This window comes from Bubalus bubalis, chromosome 14, assembly GCF_019923935.1.
Source record: "Bubalus bubalis isolate 160015118507 breed Murrah chromosome 14, NDDB_SH_1, whole genome shotgun sequence".
Lineage (NCBI taxonomy): Eukaryota > Metazoa > Chordata > Mammalia > Artiodactyla > Bovidae > Bubalus > Bubalus bubalis.
This window is the reverse complement of record NC_059170.1, coordinates 43343705-43366802: the sequence shown is the minus strand read 5'-3', so window position 1 is coordinate 43366802 and position 23098 is coordinate 43343705. Positions and strand designations below refer to the sequence as shown.

General features: G+C 45.2%; 1 protein-coding gene across 6 annotated transcripts in view; it reads left to right on the top strand.

Moving 5' to 3' along the window:
- Positions 1-23098, top strand: part of KIZ (kizuna centrosomal protein) — a 91868-nt gene that overhangs the window by 55192 nt on the left and 13578 nt on the right. For all 6 annotated transcript variants that reach the window (XM_006062817.4, XM_044927981.2, XM_044927980.2 and 3 more), the window contains 3 exons: positions 9207-9372; positions 10249-10308; positions 21701-21805. In XM_006062817.4, the coding sequence (XP_006062879.2) occupies positions 9207-9372; positions 10249-10308; positions 21701-21805 (331 nt within the window). The remainder of the gene's footprint in view (positions 1-9206; positions 9373-10248; positions 10309-21700; positions 21806-23098) is intronic.

Here is a 23098-nt window from a genome sequence, read left to right as displayed (position 1 = left end):
AAATCCCATGCAGCCCCTCCTCTGGGGGATGGCAGAGTGGGTGTCTGCAATGGGAACATGGCAGAGGGCTTAGACCCTCCAAAAGGGGAGCCAGGCATCTGGAGAAGCAGGGAGGGCAGACCTGATGCCTGAGGGAGCCAAGGGGCATGCGAAGGTGACCCTGAAAAGCCAGGCAGGATTTCACTAGGCTCTGAGGGAGTGGGTGACGGACTTAGGGGCCAAAGAACAGGTCGAGAAAGTGCACACTTTTCCGGGAAACAGAGCCGTTGTTGTGGCTGAGGAGCAGACTACACCTGGGGACAGGGAACAGAAGTTGTACAGGGTCTGGCCCAGCTCAGGAGAGGTGTTCATGGGTTCAGCAGAGTTTGGGAAGCCACAGAGCCCCTTAAGCTGGGCTGCAGGAGGGGCCTCAGGGAATTTAGTCCCTGTGGACTGGGAGGGGGACAGCCAAGGATGCACCCAGCCGTGGTTTAGCGGGACAGTCGGGAGTGGACTGAGCACTTGCACTGGTAGAGCGGGTCATGCTGGAGCAGAGGCATGGAGCCAGGTCCCAGGGAGGTGCAGTGGGTGGGGCTGGAGGGCAGAAACTCAGGTCCAGAGCAGCCCATCTGGCCAGTGGATCTGATCCCTAACCAGGGATCCAGCTCAGGCCCAAGGCAGTGAGACAATGGAGTCCCAAACATTGGGCCACCAGGGAATTCCCTCCAAGTATGTTTTCACCCTTACACATGCTTAACTCTCTATATAACATAGAGTTTTCTGGTTTTAATACTTCTTTATTTTGATTATGCACAAAGTTCAGGATTCCATGGGAGCCCGCTCTGGAGGCAGTCCTTGCCCCTCTGTCCCAAAGCCACAGCCTGTTTTGCAGCCCTGTCCAGAGCCTCTGTGTTGCCCTCCAGCCTTTCAGAGCACCTTCAGCCCTGCCCAACACCCCCTCCCCCAGTCCTCTAATTAGAAAGGAGTAGAAGGACTTTTTAAAAAGCATTTCACACATACACACATGGAGCGGCACAGTGAAGCCACCGACCCACGTCTGCATGTGTGTTACCCCTGCACTCTGCAGTTCCCCACCCCTTCGCCCTCCCCTCTCTCCTCTGCTCCTGCCTCTGTTCCTACCCTTGCTCTTCTCTCTCTCCTCGTCTCCTTTCTCCCCATTCTCCTTCTGGAGTGGATTATTGCAGGTAGAGATACAGCCCCTGGGTGCCCCTCACAGATCCTGCCCTTTTCAAAGGTAACCTTGTGCACATCCTTCCTGAGCACATTTTCATTTTACTGCGCTGCATGTGACTCAGTAACCCTCAGTTTTGTCTTGTTTGCGGTATGGCATTGTCCGTGTAAGTGTTCTTGAAGAAAGAACTGTGTTCTTTACGAAGAACAGAACCATTGCATTTTAGATTCTTTTTCATATCTGTTGATAAATGTAGATCCTAATAAGGATTTTGTTTTCAGGTTTTATTATCCATTGTATTTAGTTCTGTTTTGTAACAGCATTGTTCTCCATTCATACTCACTGCAGATACACCATATCTCAGTCACATCAAGGGCAAAATAAGCATTGGTCTACAGTATTGCCATTTACCATCTCCTTGTCTTTTTTTTAAGGTGGTGTTTATATTAGAAAACATATTTCAAGTTCCAGATAACCAGTTCACTCATAATTTTTCAAATAATAACTCCATAATTAATAGGAAGAGGATTGCCCAATTGATAGCTCATTAGTCAAATAACCTTCTACCTCCCCTAGTAGGTATTTTGTTCCTTTTTAAATCACCATCTAGTGACAACCATAAAAATTACCAATAAATAAATGACAAAACCCATCCTTATAAATAGAAGCAAGCAGGCAGTTTCTAAATAGGTTGTGACTGAAAAAAAGCACAGCCCTAAAGACTCGCCCGCCCGAGTGACGTGGGCAGGACAAGCCTGGCAGATGTGAGGACAGAATGCTTTTCTGGGCTCTGGGACCATTAGAGTCACAAGTCAGCACAGTCAAGTGTCTGAGTTGTTGTCCTGTATAGACCGTATATATATTTAGTAAATGATACAGTTAAATATTTCTCTGTAGATAAAAATTTTAAAAGTAAGAGATTTTCAAAATTTAAGAAAGCTCTAGTAGAACTCACTTGATTAAGAGTCTAATGAAGCTGAGAAATATTTACTTTGATCTCTTGGGTAAATGGCTAATTAAACAGCCACATGTAAATGATGTTTACCTGTGGGTCCCTCGCTGTCAGCTGGAGTCAATCCCATCTCTTGAGTAAACACATCATTAAAGCCGCCGAAACTCGGATTATATCCCCCTGAGACCAGATAAGATCCACAGCACCCGCATAACCTATTAGGCAATTACATAATTGAGCTGCATGCTTTTAAATCAGGAAAATCTGTAATTACTCTATGTGGAAAAAAAAAAAAAAGAGTTGGGTGCTTCATTAAAATACCAAGTACCTTAATACTGCTTTTCTCCTAAGTGGTGCCTGCTTCCACCCAGGGAAGCGTCCACAGGCAAAGCAGCCCAGCCCTCCGGTGTCATTCACAGAGCAGGTGGAATCAGCCTTGGGAGTCCCCGCCCCCTCCCTAAATGGTGACCTGGGGTGCCATCCTCCCGTCTTGACTGCTTGGTCACTGGCTCGTGTGAATACGTCCCCTTTCTTCTCATTGCTACTTGGATACCGTCTCCTTCCTCTCCCATAACCCGCATAGCTTCAGTGATGACACTTGTACTCCCGTTTGGACACTGGACAATTGCTTCTGGTCTGCAAGGCTCTTGAGGAAGGGTCAGTTACATCTGTGTATGAGGGGAATAGCCATGCTGTCAACATCCCTGGTTTTTCATTCTCTTGCTCTTCTGTATCTGCATTAATAACACTGATTTCCATATGAAGGTTTTTTATTTTATTAAGTGTTTTCACATTCATTTTCTCTCTGTACCACCCATTGCAGAAACCGTATTCTTGTAGAGCTAACATATGTTTTCTTTTTCTGAAAAACATAGCAGGAAAAAAACAAACTTGAAATATTAAGGTAAACAGAAAGACGACAAGACAACTGCCTGTTACCCAGCTCTCTGTATAGAACTTTGTTGACACTGAGATGTGTGGTCTTTAGTATATTGACAAACATGGGTTGTGCTGTGTATGTGGATGGCCTCCGTGACCTGCCCCCCACACCATGTCACAGGGGAAACCTCCTTTCACACCATCACATGTTCTCCATCCTTTCTGACCGTTGCACAGAGAGAGACCCCTGTGTGGCCCTTCCACTGTCTCTTTAACCAGGCTCCTGGTGTTGAACATTTTAAGTTGTTTTAAATTTCTTCTCTAGTGAAAAAGTTTCAAAGAGTATTTGAGAGCTCAGTTTTTTTTACAGAATCTCATGCTGTTTCCTGAGAATGAGTTCCTAGATGTAGATCTCTTAGGTCAGAGGGTCTGTGCATCTCCCAGGCTTCTGCTCTGCACTGCCAGAACTCACCCTGGCAGGGTCATCGCTTACCAGGAATGGATGAAAATATCAGTTCTCTGCACTGTTTATGAAACCGGATACCATCAACCTTTTTTGAACACCAAATTTAGAAGTGCAGATGACAGCCAGTTTTTTTGTGTGTTCATTTGACACAAATGCAGTGACAAATAGATTCAAGGGATTAGATCTTATAGGCAGAGTGCCTAAAAAACTATGGATGGAGGTTTGTGACGTTATACAGGAGGCAGTGATCAATACCATCCCCAAGAAAAAGAAATGCAAAAAGGCAAAATGGTTGTCTGAGGAGGCCTTACAAGTAGCTATGAAAATAAGAGAAGCAAAAGGCAAAGGAGAAAAGGAACGATATACCCATTTGAATGAAGAGTTCCAAAGAATAGCAAGGAGAGGTAAGAAAGCCTTCCTCAGCAATCAGTGCAAAGAAATAGAGGAAAACAATAGAATGGGAAAGACTAGAGATCTCTTCAAGAAAATTAGAGATACCAAGGGAACTTTTCATGCAAAGATGAGCACAATAAAGGACAGAAATAGTATGAACCTAATAGAAGCAGAAGATACTAAGAAGAGGTGGCAAGAATACATAAAAGAACTATAAAAAAAAATCTTCACGACCCAGATAATCACAATGGTGTGATCACCAACCTAGGGCCAGATATCCTGGAATGTGAAGTCAAGTGGGCCTTAGGAAGCATTACTATGAACAAAGCTAGTGGAGGTGATGGAATTCCAGTTGAGCTATTTCAAATCCTGAAAGATGATGCTGTGAAAGTGTTGCACTCAATATGCCAGCAAATTTGGAAAACTCAGCAGTGGCCACAGGACTGGAAAAGGTCAGTTTTCATTCCAATCCCAAAGAAAGGCAATGCCAAAGAATGCTCAAACTACCATACAATTGCACTCATCTCACACGCTAGCAAAGTAATGCTCAAAATTCTCCAAGCCAGGCTTCAACAGTACTTAAACTGTGAACTTCCAAATGTTCAAGCTGGATTTAGAAAAGGCAGAGGAATCAGAGATCCAATTGCTAACATCCATTGGATCATTGAAAAAGCAAGAGAGTTCCAAAAAAACATCTATTTCTGCTTTATTGACTATGCCAAAGCCTTTGTGTGGATCACAACAAACTGTGGGAAATTCTTCAAGAGATTGGTATATCAGACCACCCTACCTGCCTCCTGAGAAACCTGTATGCAGTTCAAGAAGCAACAATTAGAACTGGACATGGAACAACAGACTGGTTCCAAAGTGGGAAAGGAGTCCATCAAGGCTGTATATTGTCACCCTGCTTATTTAACTTATATGCAGAGTACATCATGAGAAATGCTGGGATGGATAAAGCATAAGCTGGCATCAAGATTGCTGGGAGAAATATCAATAACCTCAGATATGCAGATGACACCACCCACATGGCAGAAACCAAAGAGAAACTAAAGAGCTCATCACTCTTTAGTGATCTTTCATCATTTTGTTGATGAAAGTGAAAGAGGAGAGTGGAAAAGTTGGCTTAAAACTCAACATTCAGAAAACTAAGATCATGGCATCTGGTCCTATCTCTTCATAGCAAATAGCTGGGGAAACAGTGGAAACAGTGACAGACTTTATTTTGGGGGGCTCCAAAATCACTGCAGATGGTGACTGCAGCCATGAAATTAAAAGACACTTGCTCCTTGGAAGAAAAGCTATGACCAACCTAGACAGCATATTAAAAAGCAGACACATTACTTTGCCAACACAGGTCTATCTAGTCCAAGCTATGGTTTTTCCCATAGTCATGTATGGATGTGAGAGTTGGACTCTAAAGGAAGCTCAGCACTGAAGAATTGATGCTTTTGAACTGTGGTGCTGGAGAAGAGTCTTGAGAGTCCCTTGGACAGCTAGGAGATCCAACCAGTCCATCCTAAAGGATATTGATCAGTCCTGGGTGTTCATTGGAAGGACTGATGTTGAAGCTGAAACTCCAGTACTTTGGCCACCTGATGCGAAGAGCTGACTCATTTGAAAAGACCCTGATGCTGGGAAAGATCGATAGTGGGAGGAGATGGGGTAACAGAGGATGACATGGTTGGATGGCATCACTGACTCAATGGACATGAGTTTGAGTAAACTCTGGGAGTTGGTGATAGACAGGGAAGCCTGGCGTGCTATAGTCCATGGGATCTCGAAGAGTTGGACACAACTGAGCGACTGAACTGAACTGACCTTTATATTACAACTGAGATCAAACTCTTTCCTCTCCCTGTTTGTTAGCCTTTTGTATTTCTTCTTTTATAAAATTTGCCAGTTCACGTTCTTTGTTCATTTTTCTATCAGGTTAGTCATATTTTTTCTTACTGACTTTTGAGAACTCCCTATATAAATTTTTTCTGTTTGCTATAATAGTTTGAGCAGTTTGATTTTCATCCCTCACTTTTCTTAATGGTGTTTGGATGCAAGCCTCTTCCATTAATATCTTCATTTATCAATTTCTGCATCTGAATATCACAATTGCTAAGTTTGGGGATATAAATTTAGAATTAGCCTAGGTGACTTTTAGGGTTCTAGACTTAGAAAGATCTGCATTTAAACTGAACTTTAAGAAAATCCTAGAGAAATCGAGGCAATTAACTCTAGGTGTCCTGCTGAATGTAATTCATAGGATGGTTTATGTTCCATGAGATCTGAAATATGGAGATGTCTTCTTCACTCATCCTGCAGATAGTGTATACTTTGGCATTGAATTTCTAAGTGCTTTCTCCTGGCTCCTGGGAAGGTTAGAACAGTGAGGAACTAGTTTGTTCATATTGACTTAGGCTGCAGACTGCTGAAAACCATGAAACAGTATCCAGCCCCCCACCCCACCCCTCCTCACTGTACCAGACTGGCTCCAAATGTATGAGAGGAGAAAAAGCCTTTATTGCCTAACGGATCAGATGGAACCCAAGCATGGGCCATTCATAAGCACCATCAGAAGGTCCTTCTTTGGTAAATTTTTCAGATAGAAGGTCCCACTTTGCAGAGCCCTTCAGTCCCAGGTGGCACATGCATGGCAGCTTGCTCTGGGATTTGGTTCCTTTGCAGGTATGGGTTCATGTTGTCAGCATCACTCTGCAAACTCCTTCCTTCTGGGGTCTTCTTAGAAATGCACCCTTTCAAAGATCTGCACACATCTTGAGTAGGTATCACAGCTGTTCTTTATGATTCTGCATAAGTTGTTTTTGACTGATCCTTTGAATGGACCTTCTGACCCATCCTTAGCTGAGGCTGACTTTTGTTTCTGTCCCAACTTGTCATGACTCTTTCCCTGTGAGGGACTTATCTTGTGAATTCCTCTGCAGATGACCCACTGGGCAGATCTGCTGCCCTCTCTGTTGGCCTCATGGTCCAGCAGAGTCAGATCAACCATTCTCATGCTGTGATTTGACCATCCATCGAAACCCGTATAGATATAAAGTACTTATCTCTGAGGAGTTACCTCTAGAATTATCTTTAATGTTCCTATCAAAAAGCTAAGAGAAATCCCAGAGATATGAGTATTAAGTAGTAACGATAAATGGGATAAAATATACAAAATAAATGAAACCTGTAGAGTGCCCAACACTTACCATGGTAAAAATTTTATTTTGTTATTTTTTTTTAACCTTTTTTTTTTTTTAACTTTACAAAATTGTATTAGTTTTGCCAAATATCAAAATGAATCCACCACAGGTGCTCCAGGTAGAGATGGTGGCATTGGTGGTACTCTCACCAAGCTTACAGGGGTTGTTAGAAAGACGTTTGTAGCTATAATACTTTAGTCTGTGTTCTTTTGAAGCCCAGGTGGAACCCAGTTGAAGCAAAAGAAGTTCTTGTAGGAAAGGGACGTGTAAAACAGATAGCTTATGTGTCATCACCAGGGACTAGTGAGAAGTTGTCTGAGTCACTGACCATCCAGGACAGTCTCCTCTGTTTGCACATTGCACAGTAGAAAGTGTAGAAACCCTCATCAGGCTTTTATCAACTTTATTCTTAAACCATGGGTTCAGACAGTGGCTATTGTGAAGTCATGCTAAGAAATTATCACTTATAGCTATTGTATGAGATAATACAAAGGTGCTTTAGGTGAAGTCGCTCAGTCGTGTCTGACTCTTTGCGACCCCATGCACTGTAACCTACCAGGCGCCTCTGTCCATGGGATCTTCCAGTCAAGAGTACTGGAGTGGGTTTCCATTTCCTTCTCCATGGCATCTTCCCAACCCAGGGGTCAAACCCAGGTCTCCTGCATTGTAGGCAGACGCTTTACCGTCTGAGCCACCAGGTAAGTCTTATGATAATACAAATAAGAAATACATATTTGAGGCCCTGTCAGAATGCTTGGATTATTTTAAATATCAGGAAAAGGAAATTACAGCTTTAACTGCAGAGACCAGGCCAATTCTTTTCATTCATCTTCTGAAATGCTTTCTATATAGCCAGGATTATTGGGTGCACAGAGGAGGCTCCTGCTCTCTACAGGAACAGATTCAATTAGACCAGGATGGGTGGAGATCTCGAAATGAGGGGAAAGCCAAAGGCAAGCACCTTGCTGGGATGTCCAGGCCAATAACAGTGGCCTTGGCCAAACTCACCAGGCTCAGTCATTGAGCTTCCGCCTGAGTGATTCTCCCTGTCAAAGCTTCATGTCCTTTCACGATGACAAGCAAAGAGTAGAATCTTCCCCTTTGTTCACTTGACACTAACCTTGTTACCACTTCACGCTTGGATAGAAGATGGCCGGGGAGGCTGTGCCCAGCTCCCCTTCACATTCACTTGCGGGTCTCATGTCCATTCCCTACACGGTAGGTTTACTGCTGCCATCATGTCCCAGGGAGAGGTCGGCACCACTAAGCAGTCTTCCACTCCAAATGGGGGAGAGAGAGACATGTGCCTTGGCAGCCAGACGGTGACACTGTGTTGATTGTTCAGCTCTGGTCACCAGTGTATTTTTAATTCTTGAGGGAAGAATGCTGACCCAGACGTGACGTGTCACAGCTATTAACCTATCCTATTAATTGCCACATTTTCTCTATGTCTCACATTGGCTGTGATCAGATCTTCACCCACCTCCCTGCCCAGGACACTTGGGGTGGCACAGGTAAGACCGTTCCGTGCCTGGAGGAAGCAGACAGGCTGTGTGGCCACTGAGTTTCCTGAGCTCCCTGGCCGACTTGGTGGCAAAGTGCAGAGTGTCCATATCCTTGACTGAAGGTTATGGTTTCCAGTGAGGTCAGGTCTCTCTTTGCTTCAGTGTACTCTCCTCAGCCCCCAAGTCCTTCCACAGTCCTCCTTTTGGGGAAAGTTCGGGGGTCATTTGAAGAATGAGGATACTGTAAGGTCACATTTTTCCAAATCTCCTCAAGCCAAACCAACTCTGTCTCATGTGCCTGAAAGACAGAATTCAGGCCATGAGAGAATGGATCTGGGATGTACCACCTGGGTTAACAGAGTTAGTCATGGCTCACACACATACTTCCCAAGTAAAAAGATACCACACTACAGTCCGCAGAAAACATCTCCTTGTAAGTGTAAATTATCATGAAGAATTAAATTATGCTGGTAAATAGCCTAGTGTTACTTTATCTTGAAGACATTTTCATGTAGGTTAAATGTCAGGAGACAAATCTCAAGTAAAGCTTGACGTAAAATAATATTTGAAGGCTGATCTCTGAGACCAAGGGGAGTGTGACCACAGTTTGTTAATTTTTTGTGCTTTCTTTTAAACCCTATAGGCAACTGCGTTATTGAAAAAAGATCTCGCAGAAGAGCATGACAACAGGTCGGCTGTTAACAGCAGCAAGTCATCTTGTAGTTTGCCATCTACTCCTAGTGATGAAAGTGAAATAAGGAATGGAAAACCCACTCTGTGGCCCAAAGGTGTTACTACAAGGGAACAAGGTAGCTATTGTTAAGGGTTCATCCGCAGCAGAACTGCATTCAGAATCAGCGTGCCACCCTCTTTCTCAAAGTGTGCCCATAAAATAAAGCTGCTAAGCAATGCCTGTGATTCAGTATGCGTGATACATTACTAGTTTTACACCACCTTCCACTTCAGGAAAATACCTGAAGTCCGAGAAGAATGGGAAACCTAATTGTAGGTCTTCAGTTCTGCTGAATTTCCAATGGAATTAGTTTTTATAAAGCTATGAAATATTAACAGAATTAACAGCTGACATTAGGTACTTTTTTGATCATCCCGTAAAGATGGAGATGATTCCATTAAAATGAAGTCCATGAAGTACTTTGAAGTTTTTTATATCACTTAATAGAATTTACTCATAATTAATAAATATTCTTTTAAATTATAATATAGCCTTATAAAAGTCTAAACAAATGATTAGGAATCAATGAATTTATAACCCCCCCCCCAAATTTTATTACTAATTTTTAGTCTCTAGAAATGGTGATTATTTTAGTGTTACTGGTAAGATGTGTCAGGAAACCACTGTCAGCTGTCCGGGACGTGAGCTGCCCGGGATGAGGTCGGAAGTTGATGACATGTGCTAGACCTGAAGCCCACATATGTTAAGCCCCACCCAAATATGATCAATGTCAGGCTAAACTATTTTGCATGAAAGCAGCGTAGAGATACCTTAGCGTTTGAATAGGCTTTCTTCTAGGCACAGTGTATTTCAGACAAGAAACAAACTAACCAAAAAGAGAAGGTGGGGAGCAGTGCAGTTAAAAGGAATGGCAATTAAAAAACCAAACAAAGGCCAGTTTCATCAGTATAACCTTGAAATACATTGTTATTATCACTTGTTCCATTTTTAGAAGACGAGAGCAGAGAAGAGAGCACAGAAGAAAGCATGGCAGGGAGGATGCCCATCACAGGTAAGTTGACGGCTGCCTGAGGACCTGGGATTCTACTTTCTTCTGTAAGCAGAACAGTTTAGGTTAGTGTTTGTGGACTCCGCCAAGAGCAGGCAGATTCAGTGACCATGTGCTGGAGCAGGAGCTCCAACCTGAGAGTGTGGTGACCTTAGGTTAATACAAACGGAGGTGGAAAATACTCAGGTCTGCTGAGTCCTTCAGAATTGTTGCACATTTATACTTGCGCATGTCCCACCCCCATGAGCCTTTCAGCGCCTGCCTCTGTGTGTAAAGGCAAGTCCCCATGGGGACACCAGTCATTATATGGCCAACTACAGATGTGTCTGATTTCCTCTATTCTTTCCTATAATAATTGACTGTATCATTATTAAAAAAAAAAAAAAAAGCAGGAAAATATGTGCCAGACAGGAAGCTTGCTTGTTTCTCAGTTACAAAGCCCATCTGATCAATTACAAATTTTAGCAGTAAGGTTTCATTAAGATATGTTAAGGTTTCTGCACATGTATTCGGCTTGTTTAGATGAAATCTGAATGTCATTACTTTTTTTAGTTTTAGAATATCAACAGCAGCAATTAGTATTCTGATCAGAATTCTATTTGTCATACATCTAAATTTACTAGTACCTTATTTTGTAAAGTGGTGTGCTACTTCATTATAAATTCAAAGGTCTGACTTTAAATATTTATACAAGTAAATACACCATTGCACCAAGGTACTGAGGCATGCATCTGCATATGAGTTAGTTTTGTTGTTTATCAGCAAAGAGAACAGTTTCTTTTATGGCAGTACGATTCATGGCCTGATGATGAATTCTGAACCCATGTGTCTGCAATGAACTCCGATTTTGAAAAAGGAGTTTATAGTGGAGCAATTATTGTATATGTTCTGCATCAGATAATATTTCACTCCAAAATACAGAGGTTTTCTTTTCCTTGAAATATTTTCCCAGTGGTATGTTTATTGGATTTTTATTCTTCATTTTGAGAAAACTCTGATAGAGTTCCCTGTTTGTTTTTTTATTAGTAAAATTAATAAAAGTGTAGATGTTCCCAGACTACAGACATCCAGAAGGTCATTTGGGTGCTTTTCTTTTGTATCTGCCTTTGAGTGCAGGATATCTAACGACCTCTGAATTTGCTTCAGTTCGAATCACAAGGGCTTGTTGGGGAACCAGGAAGTCCCCTTGTCTCCTATCTATCCCTGTCTGCTCAGCACTCTTTCCAGACGCCCCTGTGGTGAGTCGGTATCCCCACATTAGTACAGGTGTGATTTTCCCAGAGGACTTTTCAACTTAGGGCAAGCTGGCATGGGACATTATACCGTGTCAGGTGCGCAGCGTGATGAGTCACTGTGCGTAGACACTGCAGGATGTTGGGCACAGTCAGCCTCGCTAGTGTCCGTCACCACATGTAGTTACAGGTTTTCTTTCTTTTACTGAGAACTTTCAAGGTTTCCTATCTCGTCAGTGTTTAGGTACACAGTGCTGTGGTGTTAACTATAGTCACCTCGCTGGCATTCAATCCCCGGGACTTACTGATTTTATAACCAGAAGTCTGCGCCCTTTCACCCCATCGCCCGTGTCACTCAGCCCCACCCCCGTAACTTCCAGTGTGTCCTCTGTATATCTTAGAATTTCCTAATAAGAGAGGAGATACTTAAGTATCAGTGTTTCAAATCTTTCTTCTCTTCATGCAAGAAGAGGTGTGATGTGCCTCAAAGTAATACAGATTATTTTCCATGAAGATTTTTTTAAATTAAATTATAATTCCAACAATCTGTCATTGACCTGTCACTAGTTGGCAGCTAAAAAAAAAAAGCTTTGTGCCTATTATAGGCCAAAGAAGTAGACATAAAATAACCTGGAAAATGTCAAAAAGCTGTCCAAAGCATCTTCTTAGAGAGAACATCATGGTTCTGCCCCAGCCACCACCACCCCCTCCTCGGCAGCTCCCAGCATGTGCCTGCCAGAGGCCTTGGGCGCCTCAGCTCTGCTCTGCTGTGGTTGTATCTATTGTTACAGCTGCTTTGATCTCTGAGTTCTTGATCTTGATCTCTTCATTAATGTTTGTGTCTTGCCATGATTATTTGGAGATTTGGCCTTTGGTAAAGTAAGGCATTGGAAGGACTGATAGTGAAGCTGAAGCTCCAGTACTTTGGCCACCTGATGAGAAGAGCCAACTCACTGAAAAAAATAGTGCTTGGAAAGATTGAAGGCAAAAGGAGAAGGGGTGACAGAGGTTGAGATGGTTAGATAACATCGCTGGCACAATGGACATGAACTTGGGCAAACTCCGGGAGATAGTGAGGGACAGGGAGGCCTGGCCTGCTGCAGTCCACAGAGTCACAAAGAGTCAGACTGAGCAGCAACAAAGTAAGGCAGGTATATGAATTAAGACAGAATCCTCCCCCTTTGTAATAGTTCTCTTGAGGCTTCCCCATCTGTACAGGCTGCAGTCCTTCTAGAATATTCCAAAGAAAAGGAACATTTTCAAGGCTGCCCTCGGAGGGTTAAGAAAATGTGGTAGTCTTTGGCATCAGCCATTGCTGTCACCAGCTCTTTACTTCCTGTTCTGTTTCTTCACCCACTGAGCCTCTGACCTGGGAAAGCAGACCTCCTGCCCAGCCAGGTGGTGTGTGAGGTGAGGTCAGGAGTGTGAAGGCACTAAGCCTGTACTGGACACGCAGCCCACGTCAGCTGTGGTTTACGTCGATCTTTGTGTGCATCTTATGTTGGTCTTCTGCACCGGCCCCACTGGCTGTAGCATTTTCATCCCTGTACATCTAGTTAAAAGGAACCTCACACGTGAAACCCAGAGGGGAGAAGTGGGAGGGCTGGGGCAGTGCCACAGAGGGAGTAACCCTGAGATGGTCCCAGAGGAGCGCCCGGGCACCTCCGGCCTGGGATCCTGACAGCAGCTCGCTTTCCTGGAGATACAGTAGCTACTCGCAACTGCCCAGCTCTGTGCTGGTCCTCATGGACAGCATCTCCCACTGAATCCATTTCTGCCAGAAGTTTCCACATCAGAAGGCAAATGAAGATTTCAATCCAAAGGACATTACCTCATCAGAGAGGAATCTTGAAGAGAGCTTCACAGACTTTGAGAACTTCTCATTATATTCATGAAGAAACCCTCCAAGAAGAGGCCCAAACGGCAGCTGCAAGGGCTCCTGGTGACCTCTCTGGTGAGGGCCCCATGTCCCCGTATGGTGTGTGGTGGGTGCCTCGTGGTGGGGGCCAGGCACCTCCCCTGGGGAGCTAGGAGCTGGTGCGGAGCTGCACCCAGAGAACACAGACCCTTGGCTGCTCGCACAGCACAGGCACCTGCTGAGGACTTGGAAGAGACATCCATCTGTGAATCACGGATGAACAAGAGCAAACCTTTGATCTGTTTTCTAACACAGTCCACCCCTTTCATTAGTGTAGTTGTTCACCTTAAAGATTCCAGGTCGAAATCAGAGGTTAAGGGGAGATTATCTATGAGTGTGTGGGTTTCTGTATACAAGAATAGTATATAATCTGCATATATGTCACACCTCTACTTCGGCTGAATCCAGGGACGGCCAGAGACAGCCAGAGACTGGGTCCTCACCCTCCTAAGCCTCTAACATCTCTAACCGTCATAGCAACCCTGGAGGAACACAGACAGTTCTCCAGATGGCCCAGCAAACTTGGAAAGATTGAGAGTCCTTTTTCAGGGCCATCAGATCAGATCAGATCAGTCGCTCAGTTGTGTCCGACTCTTTGCAACCCCATGAATCACAGCACGCCAGGCCTCCCTGTCCATCACCAACTCCTGGAGTTCACTCAGACTCATATCCATCGAGTCAGTGAGGCCATCCAGCCATCTCATCCTCTGTCGTCCCCTTCTCCTCCTGCCCCCAATCCCTCCCAGCATCAGAGTCTTTTCCAATGAGTCAACTCTTTGCATGAGGTGCCCAAAGTACTGGAGTTTCAGCTTTAGCATCATTCCTTCCAAAGAAATCCCAGGGCTGATCTCCTTCAGAATGGACTGGTTGGATCTCCTTGCAGTCCAAGGGACTCTCAAGAGTCTTCTCCAATACCACAGTTCAAAAGCATCAATTCTTCAGCGCTCAGCCTTCTTCATAGTCCAACTCTCACATCCATACATGACCACAGGAAAAACCATAGTCTTGACTAGACGAACCTTTGTTGGCAAAGTAATGTGTCTGCTTTTGAATATGCTATCTAGGTTGGTCATAACTTTTCTTCCAAGGAGTAAGCGTCTTTTAATTTCATGGCTGCAGTCACCATCTGTAGTGATTTCGCAGCCCAGGGCCATATAGCCACTCAGACTTCAGTATTTAAGCCCAAAAGTCCATCCATCTCACCAGCCAGCCTCTCTTGTTATATAAGAGAGGCACCTGCCTCAGGGCATCTGGATCAGTTAAATACCAGCTTGTAACTTAACAAAAGATGAGCCCTGAAAGGATGTTCTTGAGAGCGATGAAGAACAAAGCCTGGAGAGGTGGGCAACTTGCGAGGATTTCTGAGTGCAGACAGTCCCGGGGTGGCCCTTGTAAAGCAGGGTGAGCCTGTACCCCTAGGTGAGCCTGAGACCACAAGAGGTACAGGACCATCAGGGCAGAATCTCCCTGGAGCACTTAGGCCAGGATTGAAGCCATGCTTGTCTAGATTAAGAAAGTCTTCCTCTGAACCACTCACACCCCCAAAAGGAAGTTTCCCCTATTGGTAATTTTATTGGTATTTATACTCAATTTACCTTGAGAATTTGGTGACTTTTAATTTAGTAAATGATGCAGCTTATGCTAAGTGTCAGAGAAAACGGAGCCCCTGACACAATATCTGGCGCACAGTGGGCACTCATTTTGTCAAACAAATGAATGAAAATGAGAATGTAAAGGAGTTCCCTTAAGTGCTTGTTGATTCAGGCCATCACACCGTCTCTTTCCATCAGTCACTCCACCAGTACTTTTCCCACCCACGTGCCCATCCTGGCAAAACTCATCTCCTTAAGCTCCATGTGAAAAGGGCTCTCAGCTTTTATCTCAAGAGGATTAAGCCTCTAAGAATGTCCATTCAGCCTCTCATTCTTTTGACACCAATTCTCTTGGTCAAGCTGTGTTGAAAGTGGTTGCCTGACTGTGCCATTTCTCACTGATATTCTTCGGCAAGCTGAAATATTCCAGGTCAGTCTGTGGTCCTTTCCTTTAGAAGCTCTGTGGGAGGTCAGCCTAGGTTTGAAGGGTGCTGTCAGACTCTGGGCAGGGCTTCCCCAAACATCATTGCTTGAGCTTTACCACAGAGTGGGAGAAGGCTGGAAATGGACAATGGCCACATAGTCACAGGAGACTGGATCTATCCTGGGAGAGAAAACTGCGGTGACGACAGGACTGTGAAGGTGAATGGCAAAGCGCTTGCACTCCGGAGCCTGTCTTGAGTCTGTACCACACCTGTTCTGTCCTGGAGATGCCTAGTCAGGTCCAGATGCCATGCCTGGGGCAGCCAGGAAAGCACTGTCTGCTGCTGGGCTGGCCCTGGCCCTGCCCAGGTGGCCCTGTGTCTGTGATAGGAGTCAGGCTGCCATGGCTTCACCGTGGGGCCTGCTGCTCATGAGAGCAGAGAACTCCTCACTCCAGATGCTGCAGGCTGGCAACACCTGTTCACTGTGGCTGTGGAGGAATGGAGGGCACCTTCTGGAAGAGCTCCTAAGTGGATACATTCCCAAGAATGAACTCAGAAGTGCCTGAGAAATTCTGCTCAGAGGCTGCCCAGCAGAATCCCACGTGGACCTTTAAAACCAACCCGTGCACCAGCCACATCCTGAACTGGGTACCCCGGGACCTCCAGGTGTGAGCCTAGGCATCAGTCTGTATGTAACACACCAGGCAACTCCCTAAGCCTGAGAACCATGGAGCAGGGAACCTCCGAGCTGAACCCTCCTTGTAGATTATCCTGTGAACCACACTTCTTTTATGCAAGAGACCCCAGTGGAAAGAGGGGGAGGTCAGGCTCTAGATGCTTCGATGCAGTCAGGGCTCAGGGAGGGTGTGACTTTCCAAAGGCTGCTGTGACAAAGCATCGCAGACTGAGAACCACAGACCTGTCTGCTCTCACAGCTGTGGGTGCCAGAAGTCCAAAATCAAAGTGGCAGCAGTGCCCTGTGAAGGCGCCAGGAGCATCCTTCCAGGCCTACTGCAGCCTCAGGTCTGTGATAGCACAACCCCAGTCTCTGCCTCCAGCCTCGTGTCGCTGCCGTCTCTGTGTCTGGGCTTCTGTGTCCTCTTCCCAGCGGGAAGTGCCCTCCCAGTCAGCGGAGTCAGTGCCCAGAGTGAATCCAGGATGACTTCACCAAGTGCATCTGCACAGATGCTGTTCACAAAGCAGGTCCCCTTCTGAGGTACTGGGTGGACGTGAATTTGGGAGAAGCACTATTCAACCTGGCAGGGGAGGGACTTCATCCTAGTTTACATTGTCGCCTCTGGTTCATCACCTACGTGATCGCTCCTGGCCCAACTCTAGATGATGATAATGCTGATATTATAATATCATGATATTAGGATAATAAAGAGTCTTCATTCCAACTCTTCTCATCTTATAAATCACTGAGTGCAAATGACTAAAAATATTGTTTTTAAGGACTATTAATTATGCCAGTAAGATATAGCTTCCTGACCAAATGACTCAAAAGTTAAATATTCCATGACCTCAAGAGTTGAAAATTCACCTCCCGTGACTGAGCAGTGTTACATGGCTGGCACTGTGATTATGAATTATTGTGTGAAGTAGCATCAGCAAAATGGTTTCAGTTCGGTTTTTAAACATTCACTAAAGGTCAGTTACCAGCCTGGCACTATTTTCAGGTGTAACCATTGAATTGTCCCATAGAAATTCAGGATGTGATGGAAACACCTCTTTTCTGAAGCATCTGTAGGCAACGGGTTGGAAGGAGGAGCTTTTCCCTTCTCTGAGCATCAGCCATCTCGTGCGAGAACAGAGAAGAACCCCGGGTTGAGAGGTGCCCTGGCCCAGGACTGCTGGCGGCGTGGCAGTCTACATATGACAAGTGATTTTGGTTATGGAGCCAACCTGTGTACCTTACGTTCACATAGACAGGTGGTGGTCTGTTGTTTTTTTTAAAATCCCTAAATATAGATGAGTTTTCTGTATTTTCAGAATTGTGAAAGCACCCTTATCCTAATATTTTCTTGTTTTAATTTGAGATTACTGGACAAGTGATTCCTGGGTTTTCAGTAATAATGTTTACCTTTAGAATTAATTTTACTGTTCCATCCCACAATTTTTGTCTTATTTAGCAAAAACAGCTGGGTTTGCTGCATCTAGCGCTATGTGAATGAAAAGTCGGCCTGGATGCAGAAACACACGAAAAGCAACAGCACTGGGAAACCCAGGAACATAAAATATTTTTTGAATTTTAAGTTTAGAATTTCTGCACGCTTCCTGCAGGAATCGCAATTATCCTCCCTGGCTCAGAGATGCCCGGTTCTTTCTCGGTTCAAGGTTGCTTTTCTCGCTACGCTAATAGCATTGTTCGCATCTCCTTTTGTTATTCCCTCTCTGGACCCAGCTCTTTCTTCACCAGGGATTTCCTGGAAAGCCAGGCCGACCCTCTGCCTTGGAGACACCCCTCAGAGGCTGGGGTACCAAGTGTTTATCTGGCTCTTGTAATGGGTTGTTAAAAGCACTTGTTCATCAGATATTTTCCTTTTCTTTTTATTTGTAGATTTAAAAGTATTTTAGCAGGTGTACATTTGCATATAAAAGAGAACGAAAGATAAGAAGTTGGGGCTTTTTCTCTCTTCCTCAGCGCCATCTCTCTCCTGCCTCCCTTTATTCAGCACATTTTCATTTTCTTTCTTGGTTCCCATTTTCTAGACACAAAATGAATATCAAAAAGAAAAAAGAAAACAATCTCAGGGATCCTTCACCACTTTGCAAGAAGATAGATGATTGGGTTCAGCCAGCTTGTGTGACCAAGTAGGGAAAAATAATATTTATCTTGTTGTGTCATCAGCCTGGAATTGATAGCCAGGGATAGATATTAACCCCCTGGACCCCTTGCCTTATTTTGTATTTTAAGCTGCAATATTTTCTACTTTTGAAACTCCCCATCTCAACACAACTTTGAGTATATGAGAAGCCTGACTGAGCAGCTCAGAGCTGCAAGCTTGTGCATGCATGTACACTATTTCTGTGTGCATCCGAGCATCGTTGTGTTTTTAGAAATAGTTGTTTTATAACTGTTTGCACTACTCAGTATTTTTTGAGAGTTTGATATTACTGACGGGAAGAAGTATCTCTCTGGAGTTGGGAGTCACAGGCTACAAAGTGAAGCCTTAAGGGGCCACCCAGTCCTCAAATTTGTAGGCTTACAGTGTCCGTGCAGTGGTGAAGACTCAGGTCTCAGGTCTTTACACCTTGAAAAGGTGCAAAGGACCCTTGTCCCGACCTTATTCATAACAGGCCAGCTGGAACCTCCAGCTTTATTCCCTTCCCTGCGTCTGCTCACTCAGTCATTTAATAACTGAATATGCACGGCTGCAGTGTGCAGCCTTCAACTGATTGATTCTTCACTGCCTTCTTCCAGAAAAACCTGGACTTGGATTGCCACAAATTCAAGTCTGTAGCTTTGCCTTATTATTTTGAAATCCTGGCCAGGTCTTCTAGGCTCTTCCAGAAGAGGGTCTGAATTGTTTGAGCACCACTAGCAAAAATAGTCCTCTTGCTTCCAAGGATTCTGAAGTCTGGTTTGTTTGATATGGACAGCGCCTTCGAAATCCCCAGGGGACTACTGCAGCCTCCCTGCTGCTGTGTTGTGGGCTCTGCTGGGTCCTTCAGCGGGGAAAGCTGGCCCTGACATCCAGCTTGTGTCCCATGGCTGAGGTTTGTCTCTAGGGGTGCTTGTGCCTCATTCAGTGAACAAAGAAACTTTCTCCCTGCCCTCTGGTTTCAGGGTTGCAGGTATGTTCTGAGTGGCCTGGGCAGTGTTTTAATTTTCTTAGGGCAGAAATCTGGCAAGAATAGGTCCATTTTCTCACCTGGAAGCTGTTGGCTGTGGCCACAAGACAGGACGCAAATCCCCTCCTGTCCCCTTGTTGCCCTGCAGCCACAGGACCCAACCTCCCTCCCCTGTTGTCTGGCTAGAGTCACATGTGTGGTCCTGCCCGGCCCCCAAGAATCTGCACGTATACCCTGCCCCATCCTTGCTGTCTGCGGCAGAATCTGTGATCCAGGTGCTGAAACTTCTCGGCCCTTATTTCTACAGGCTGCATAGCCTTCAGCCTCTCCTGGTCATTTTTTTTAAAACCAAACCTTGATTCTGTTTTTCCTTTCTGGGTCATCTCTCAGTGCTTGGTGTGCTGGTTTGTGCAGCTCTTCTGACTATAGAGTGAGGGGAGAAGGACTGGCATCCTGAGCTCTGCTCCAGCCCCTCCAGCTGCTTTGGGGGCACTGGTCCTGCCTCAGTTAGTGTCTGTTCCTCCAGTGAGTGCAACTAATCCTTTCACCTTTAGATCTCCCTCTTTCACCAGAGGTAAGGGCAGGCAGTGCCCCTGGAGGCTCTCAGCTAGCTTTGCCAACCCTGTATTACTCAGGTCCAGGCCACCACATCCCAGATAAAAACTGTCCAGGGGCCACCAGTGACTCTGCTCGGAGAAGGACCCCAGGAGGTCTAAGGATCAAATGCCAATGAGGAGCTGGGTTAGGAAGGAGGGAAAGGCTCAGGCTGAATGGGTGGGAAACGTTAGCTTTCTCCCTTCAAACTGCTGTATGTGGACAGTGGACACAGCTCAGGGAGAGATTCTGGAGTCCTCCACGTAGGACAGGCAGGAAGCACCCGAGGGAGATGTGGGGCGTGTGACCGTGGCCCCTGATTTCCAGGTGCTAGGATGGTCCCTGCACCAAGGCTGCTCATTGCCCAGCCCTCCCAGGCTCAGACGAGCGAGGAGATCCATTCTGTCTCATATTTGGACAGAATGCTTAATCCCCACCCCACCCGCCAGTCTGAAATCACCTCACAACGAGTAACATGAAGTTTTGCACAAAAATTCTCTCTGGAAGATAAATAACATGTGTTCTTGATTTCTGAGAAACCTGAGAGCCGGCTCGCTGGAGTGAAATGATTCCTTTCAGACGGTAGACAGACGAGCCCAGCTTCCAGCTCCAGCCACCAGGGGCCTTTGTTCACCCAGAGGCTGCTCTCTTCTCTTTCTTCCTTCTTCTTTCTTTCTCTTTAAAAAAAATTCTTTCCATCTTTGCTCTCTTTTCCATGCCCAAATAAGTTTAAATGAATGCAGAAATAGCACATGGTCATTAAAGTCTAGACTTGTATCATAAAAGCTGAAAAACTTTTTGGTTGATCTTCACAACTGCATGTTCATCTCATTTACAGTGATTCTTTACCTGTTCAGAAATCAGACACCCGACCTTTGACTTCGTTAACACCTTACCCGAGCCCCAGGTTGCCTTACAGGGACTCTGAAGTGACAAGAACGTTAGAATCAATCAGAGTATTATGATGCACTCCTGTCCGAGTCGCCCTGGGACAATGAGCCAGGCCACTTCTACACACACACACACTTACTTTTCCCTTCTGCATACTTTCCCCTTCTGCATGTGCTGCATCTGCTGTTTTCTTTAGTAAAGTTTTCAGAATACTAGTTCCAGTGTGCACTGATTTCACAACCCAGCAATGTTTTTATTTTTTAAAAAGTTTCCTTAGAATTTATTATTTTCAAAATAGAATCCCTGATCTGTACTTTTTTTAACTTAGATAGCATTTACTACTCCAAAATAGGATGCTCATTTTAAATGCTTGTTTTTTATCTCGAGTGATTCTGAGTAGGTAAGTTATGTTTTTTCTTCTTTCGGTCATTTTTAACCAGTAACAAGGGCCTCATGGTTCAGTTCTTAAACAACCAGCAGGAGCAGGAATGCAGCCCACGGCCAACCCCCGTGGTTTGTGGCCCTGTGGGGAGCATGGGGGCTGTTTTGCTGTGTCACTGCTGAAACTCTTAAGTCTCCTTTCTCCACTTCACCCACGAGGCCTTGAGACCTGAGGCAGCGGGAAAGCCTGCATCACTCAGGTCCTTCACGGGACCTCTCTATAGTGCTTTTCCCAGCAGTCTTCCCCACTTAGAGGACCAAAGGGTCTGTGGGTTGTTTCCTGTTTGTCTGTATTTTGTTGACTGTGCTTTTGGTGCTGTATCCAAGAAATCACTGCCAAATTCTGGAGCTCTTCTCCTACCCTCTCGGAGCCGAATAGTTTTAGGTCTTACATTCAAGTCTTTAATCCTTTCTGAGTTGATTCCTGTGTGTGATGTAAGGTAAGGGTCCAACTTCATTCTCATGCCTGTGGGTGTCCTGTTATCTGTGCCTTTTTCTCACCTGTAGAAACGAAAGCCTACCAGAGGCTGAAGCAGTCCGCCCTCCAGGGCAGCACGCACCAGGCCAGAGATGGATTCCAAGAGGCCACAGCCCCCACGTCACAGCCACCAGGTGAGCAAAGCGACACTGGGAGCCCGAAGCCACCACTCGGGCTTGTGCAGGGAGGGGTGTGCCCTCTGGAGTTTGCTTTGTAACAGGCTGTCACCACCTTAGGATAAGCCAGGGCTCCGTCCTAAACAGCAGGCGTTTGGAAGCGGCTTCCTTCCAGGATGTGTGCTACCAACAGCCAATGGACACTTGGAGTAATGACAGTGCCGTCAGAGACACCCCAAACTCCCTTTCTTCTCACACCTTCCAGTTTGTTAACCAGTGGTGGGGTGTGTCATCCAGGCTGTCTCCCTTGTTTGAATGTTGGGGGATTTGAGCTCCTTTAAGTAAAAAGACATAACCCCAATAAAAGCTCAATTTTTAAGCTTAAATGTAGTTCCTTCAGTCCAGGATTTTTGTTTTAATTGTAGTCTTCCTTAGTTTTCTTGAAGGGAAAGGCTACCCACTCCAGTATCCTGGCCTGGAGAATTCCATGGACTGTATAGTTTCATGGGGTCGCAAAAAGTCGGACACAACTGAGCAACTTTCTCTTTCACTTAATTTTCTTACATGTTGTCATTGTATTTTTATTATTTTTCAGTGGTTTCTACTTTATTACATTTTATTTTTTAATATAAGTTCCTTCAGCTCCTATTGTGAAGGTAATGGATTAATAACAGAAGGAAGTGTACTTTAACGACTTTATAATTTTGGGGGCTAGGGGTGGGTACGAGCTGCATGGCTCATGGGATGTTAGTTCCCTGACCAGGGATCAAACTCGGGCCCTTGGTGGCAAAAGCACGGGGTCCTAACCACTGGACTGTCAGGGAATTCCCTCTAATTTTTATATAAACCAGCACACTGGAACTTCACCTGTAAGAATGATTTCTTAGCATCACATAATTCCCAGTCCATATTCAAATTTCCCGGTTGTCCCAAGGATGTCTTTATCAAACAGACATTTCGAGGGGAATGTCAGACATGGTCCCAGGCAGTGCTGGGCATGCGCGCCGATCTCAGAGCCACCGCAGATTGAATCCTGGACGTGTCACGTGTCGGTCGGTACACCCGTCTCTACAAGAAGCCACTTTGTTCTCGTGTCTGAAAAGACCCGGTTCATTTAAGCAGGTGCAGACCGTCTAGGGGCTGAACGTGGGCACTTTGTTAAGAGAACTGCTTTGCCTCAGAGGTTACGAGCAGACACACAGGTTACAGGTTAGGAAAACAGCACACGCCTTTTGAGGAGGTGCTCATGCACCCTGTAGCCACAATCTTAGGTGACTGCCAGGCTCAAACTGGTAGTAGAAGCATCCAAGG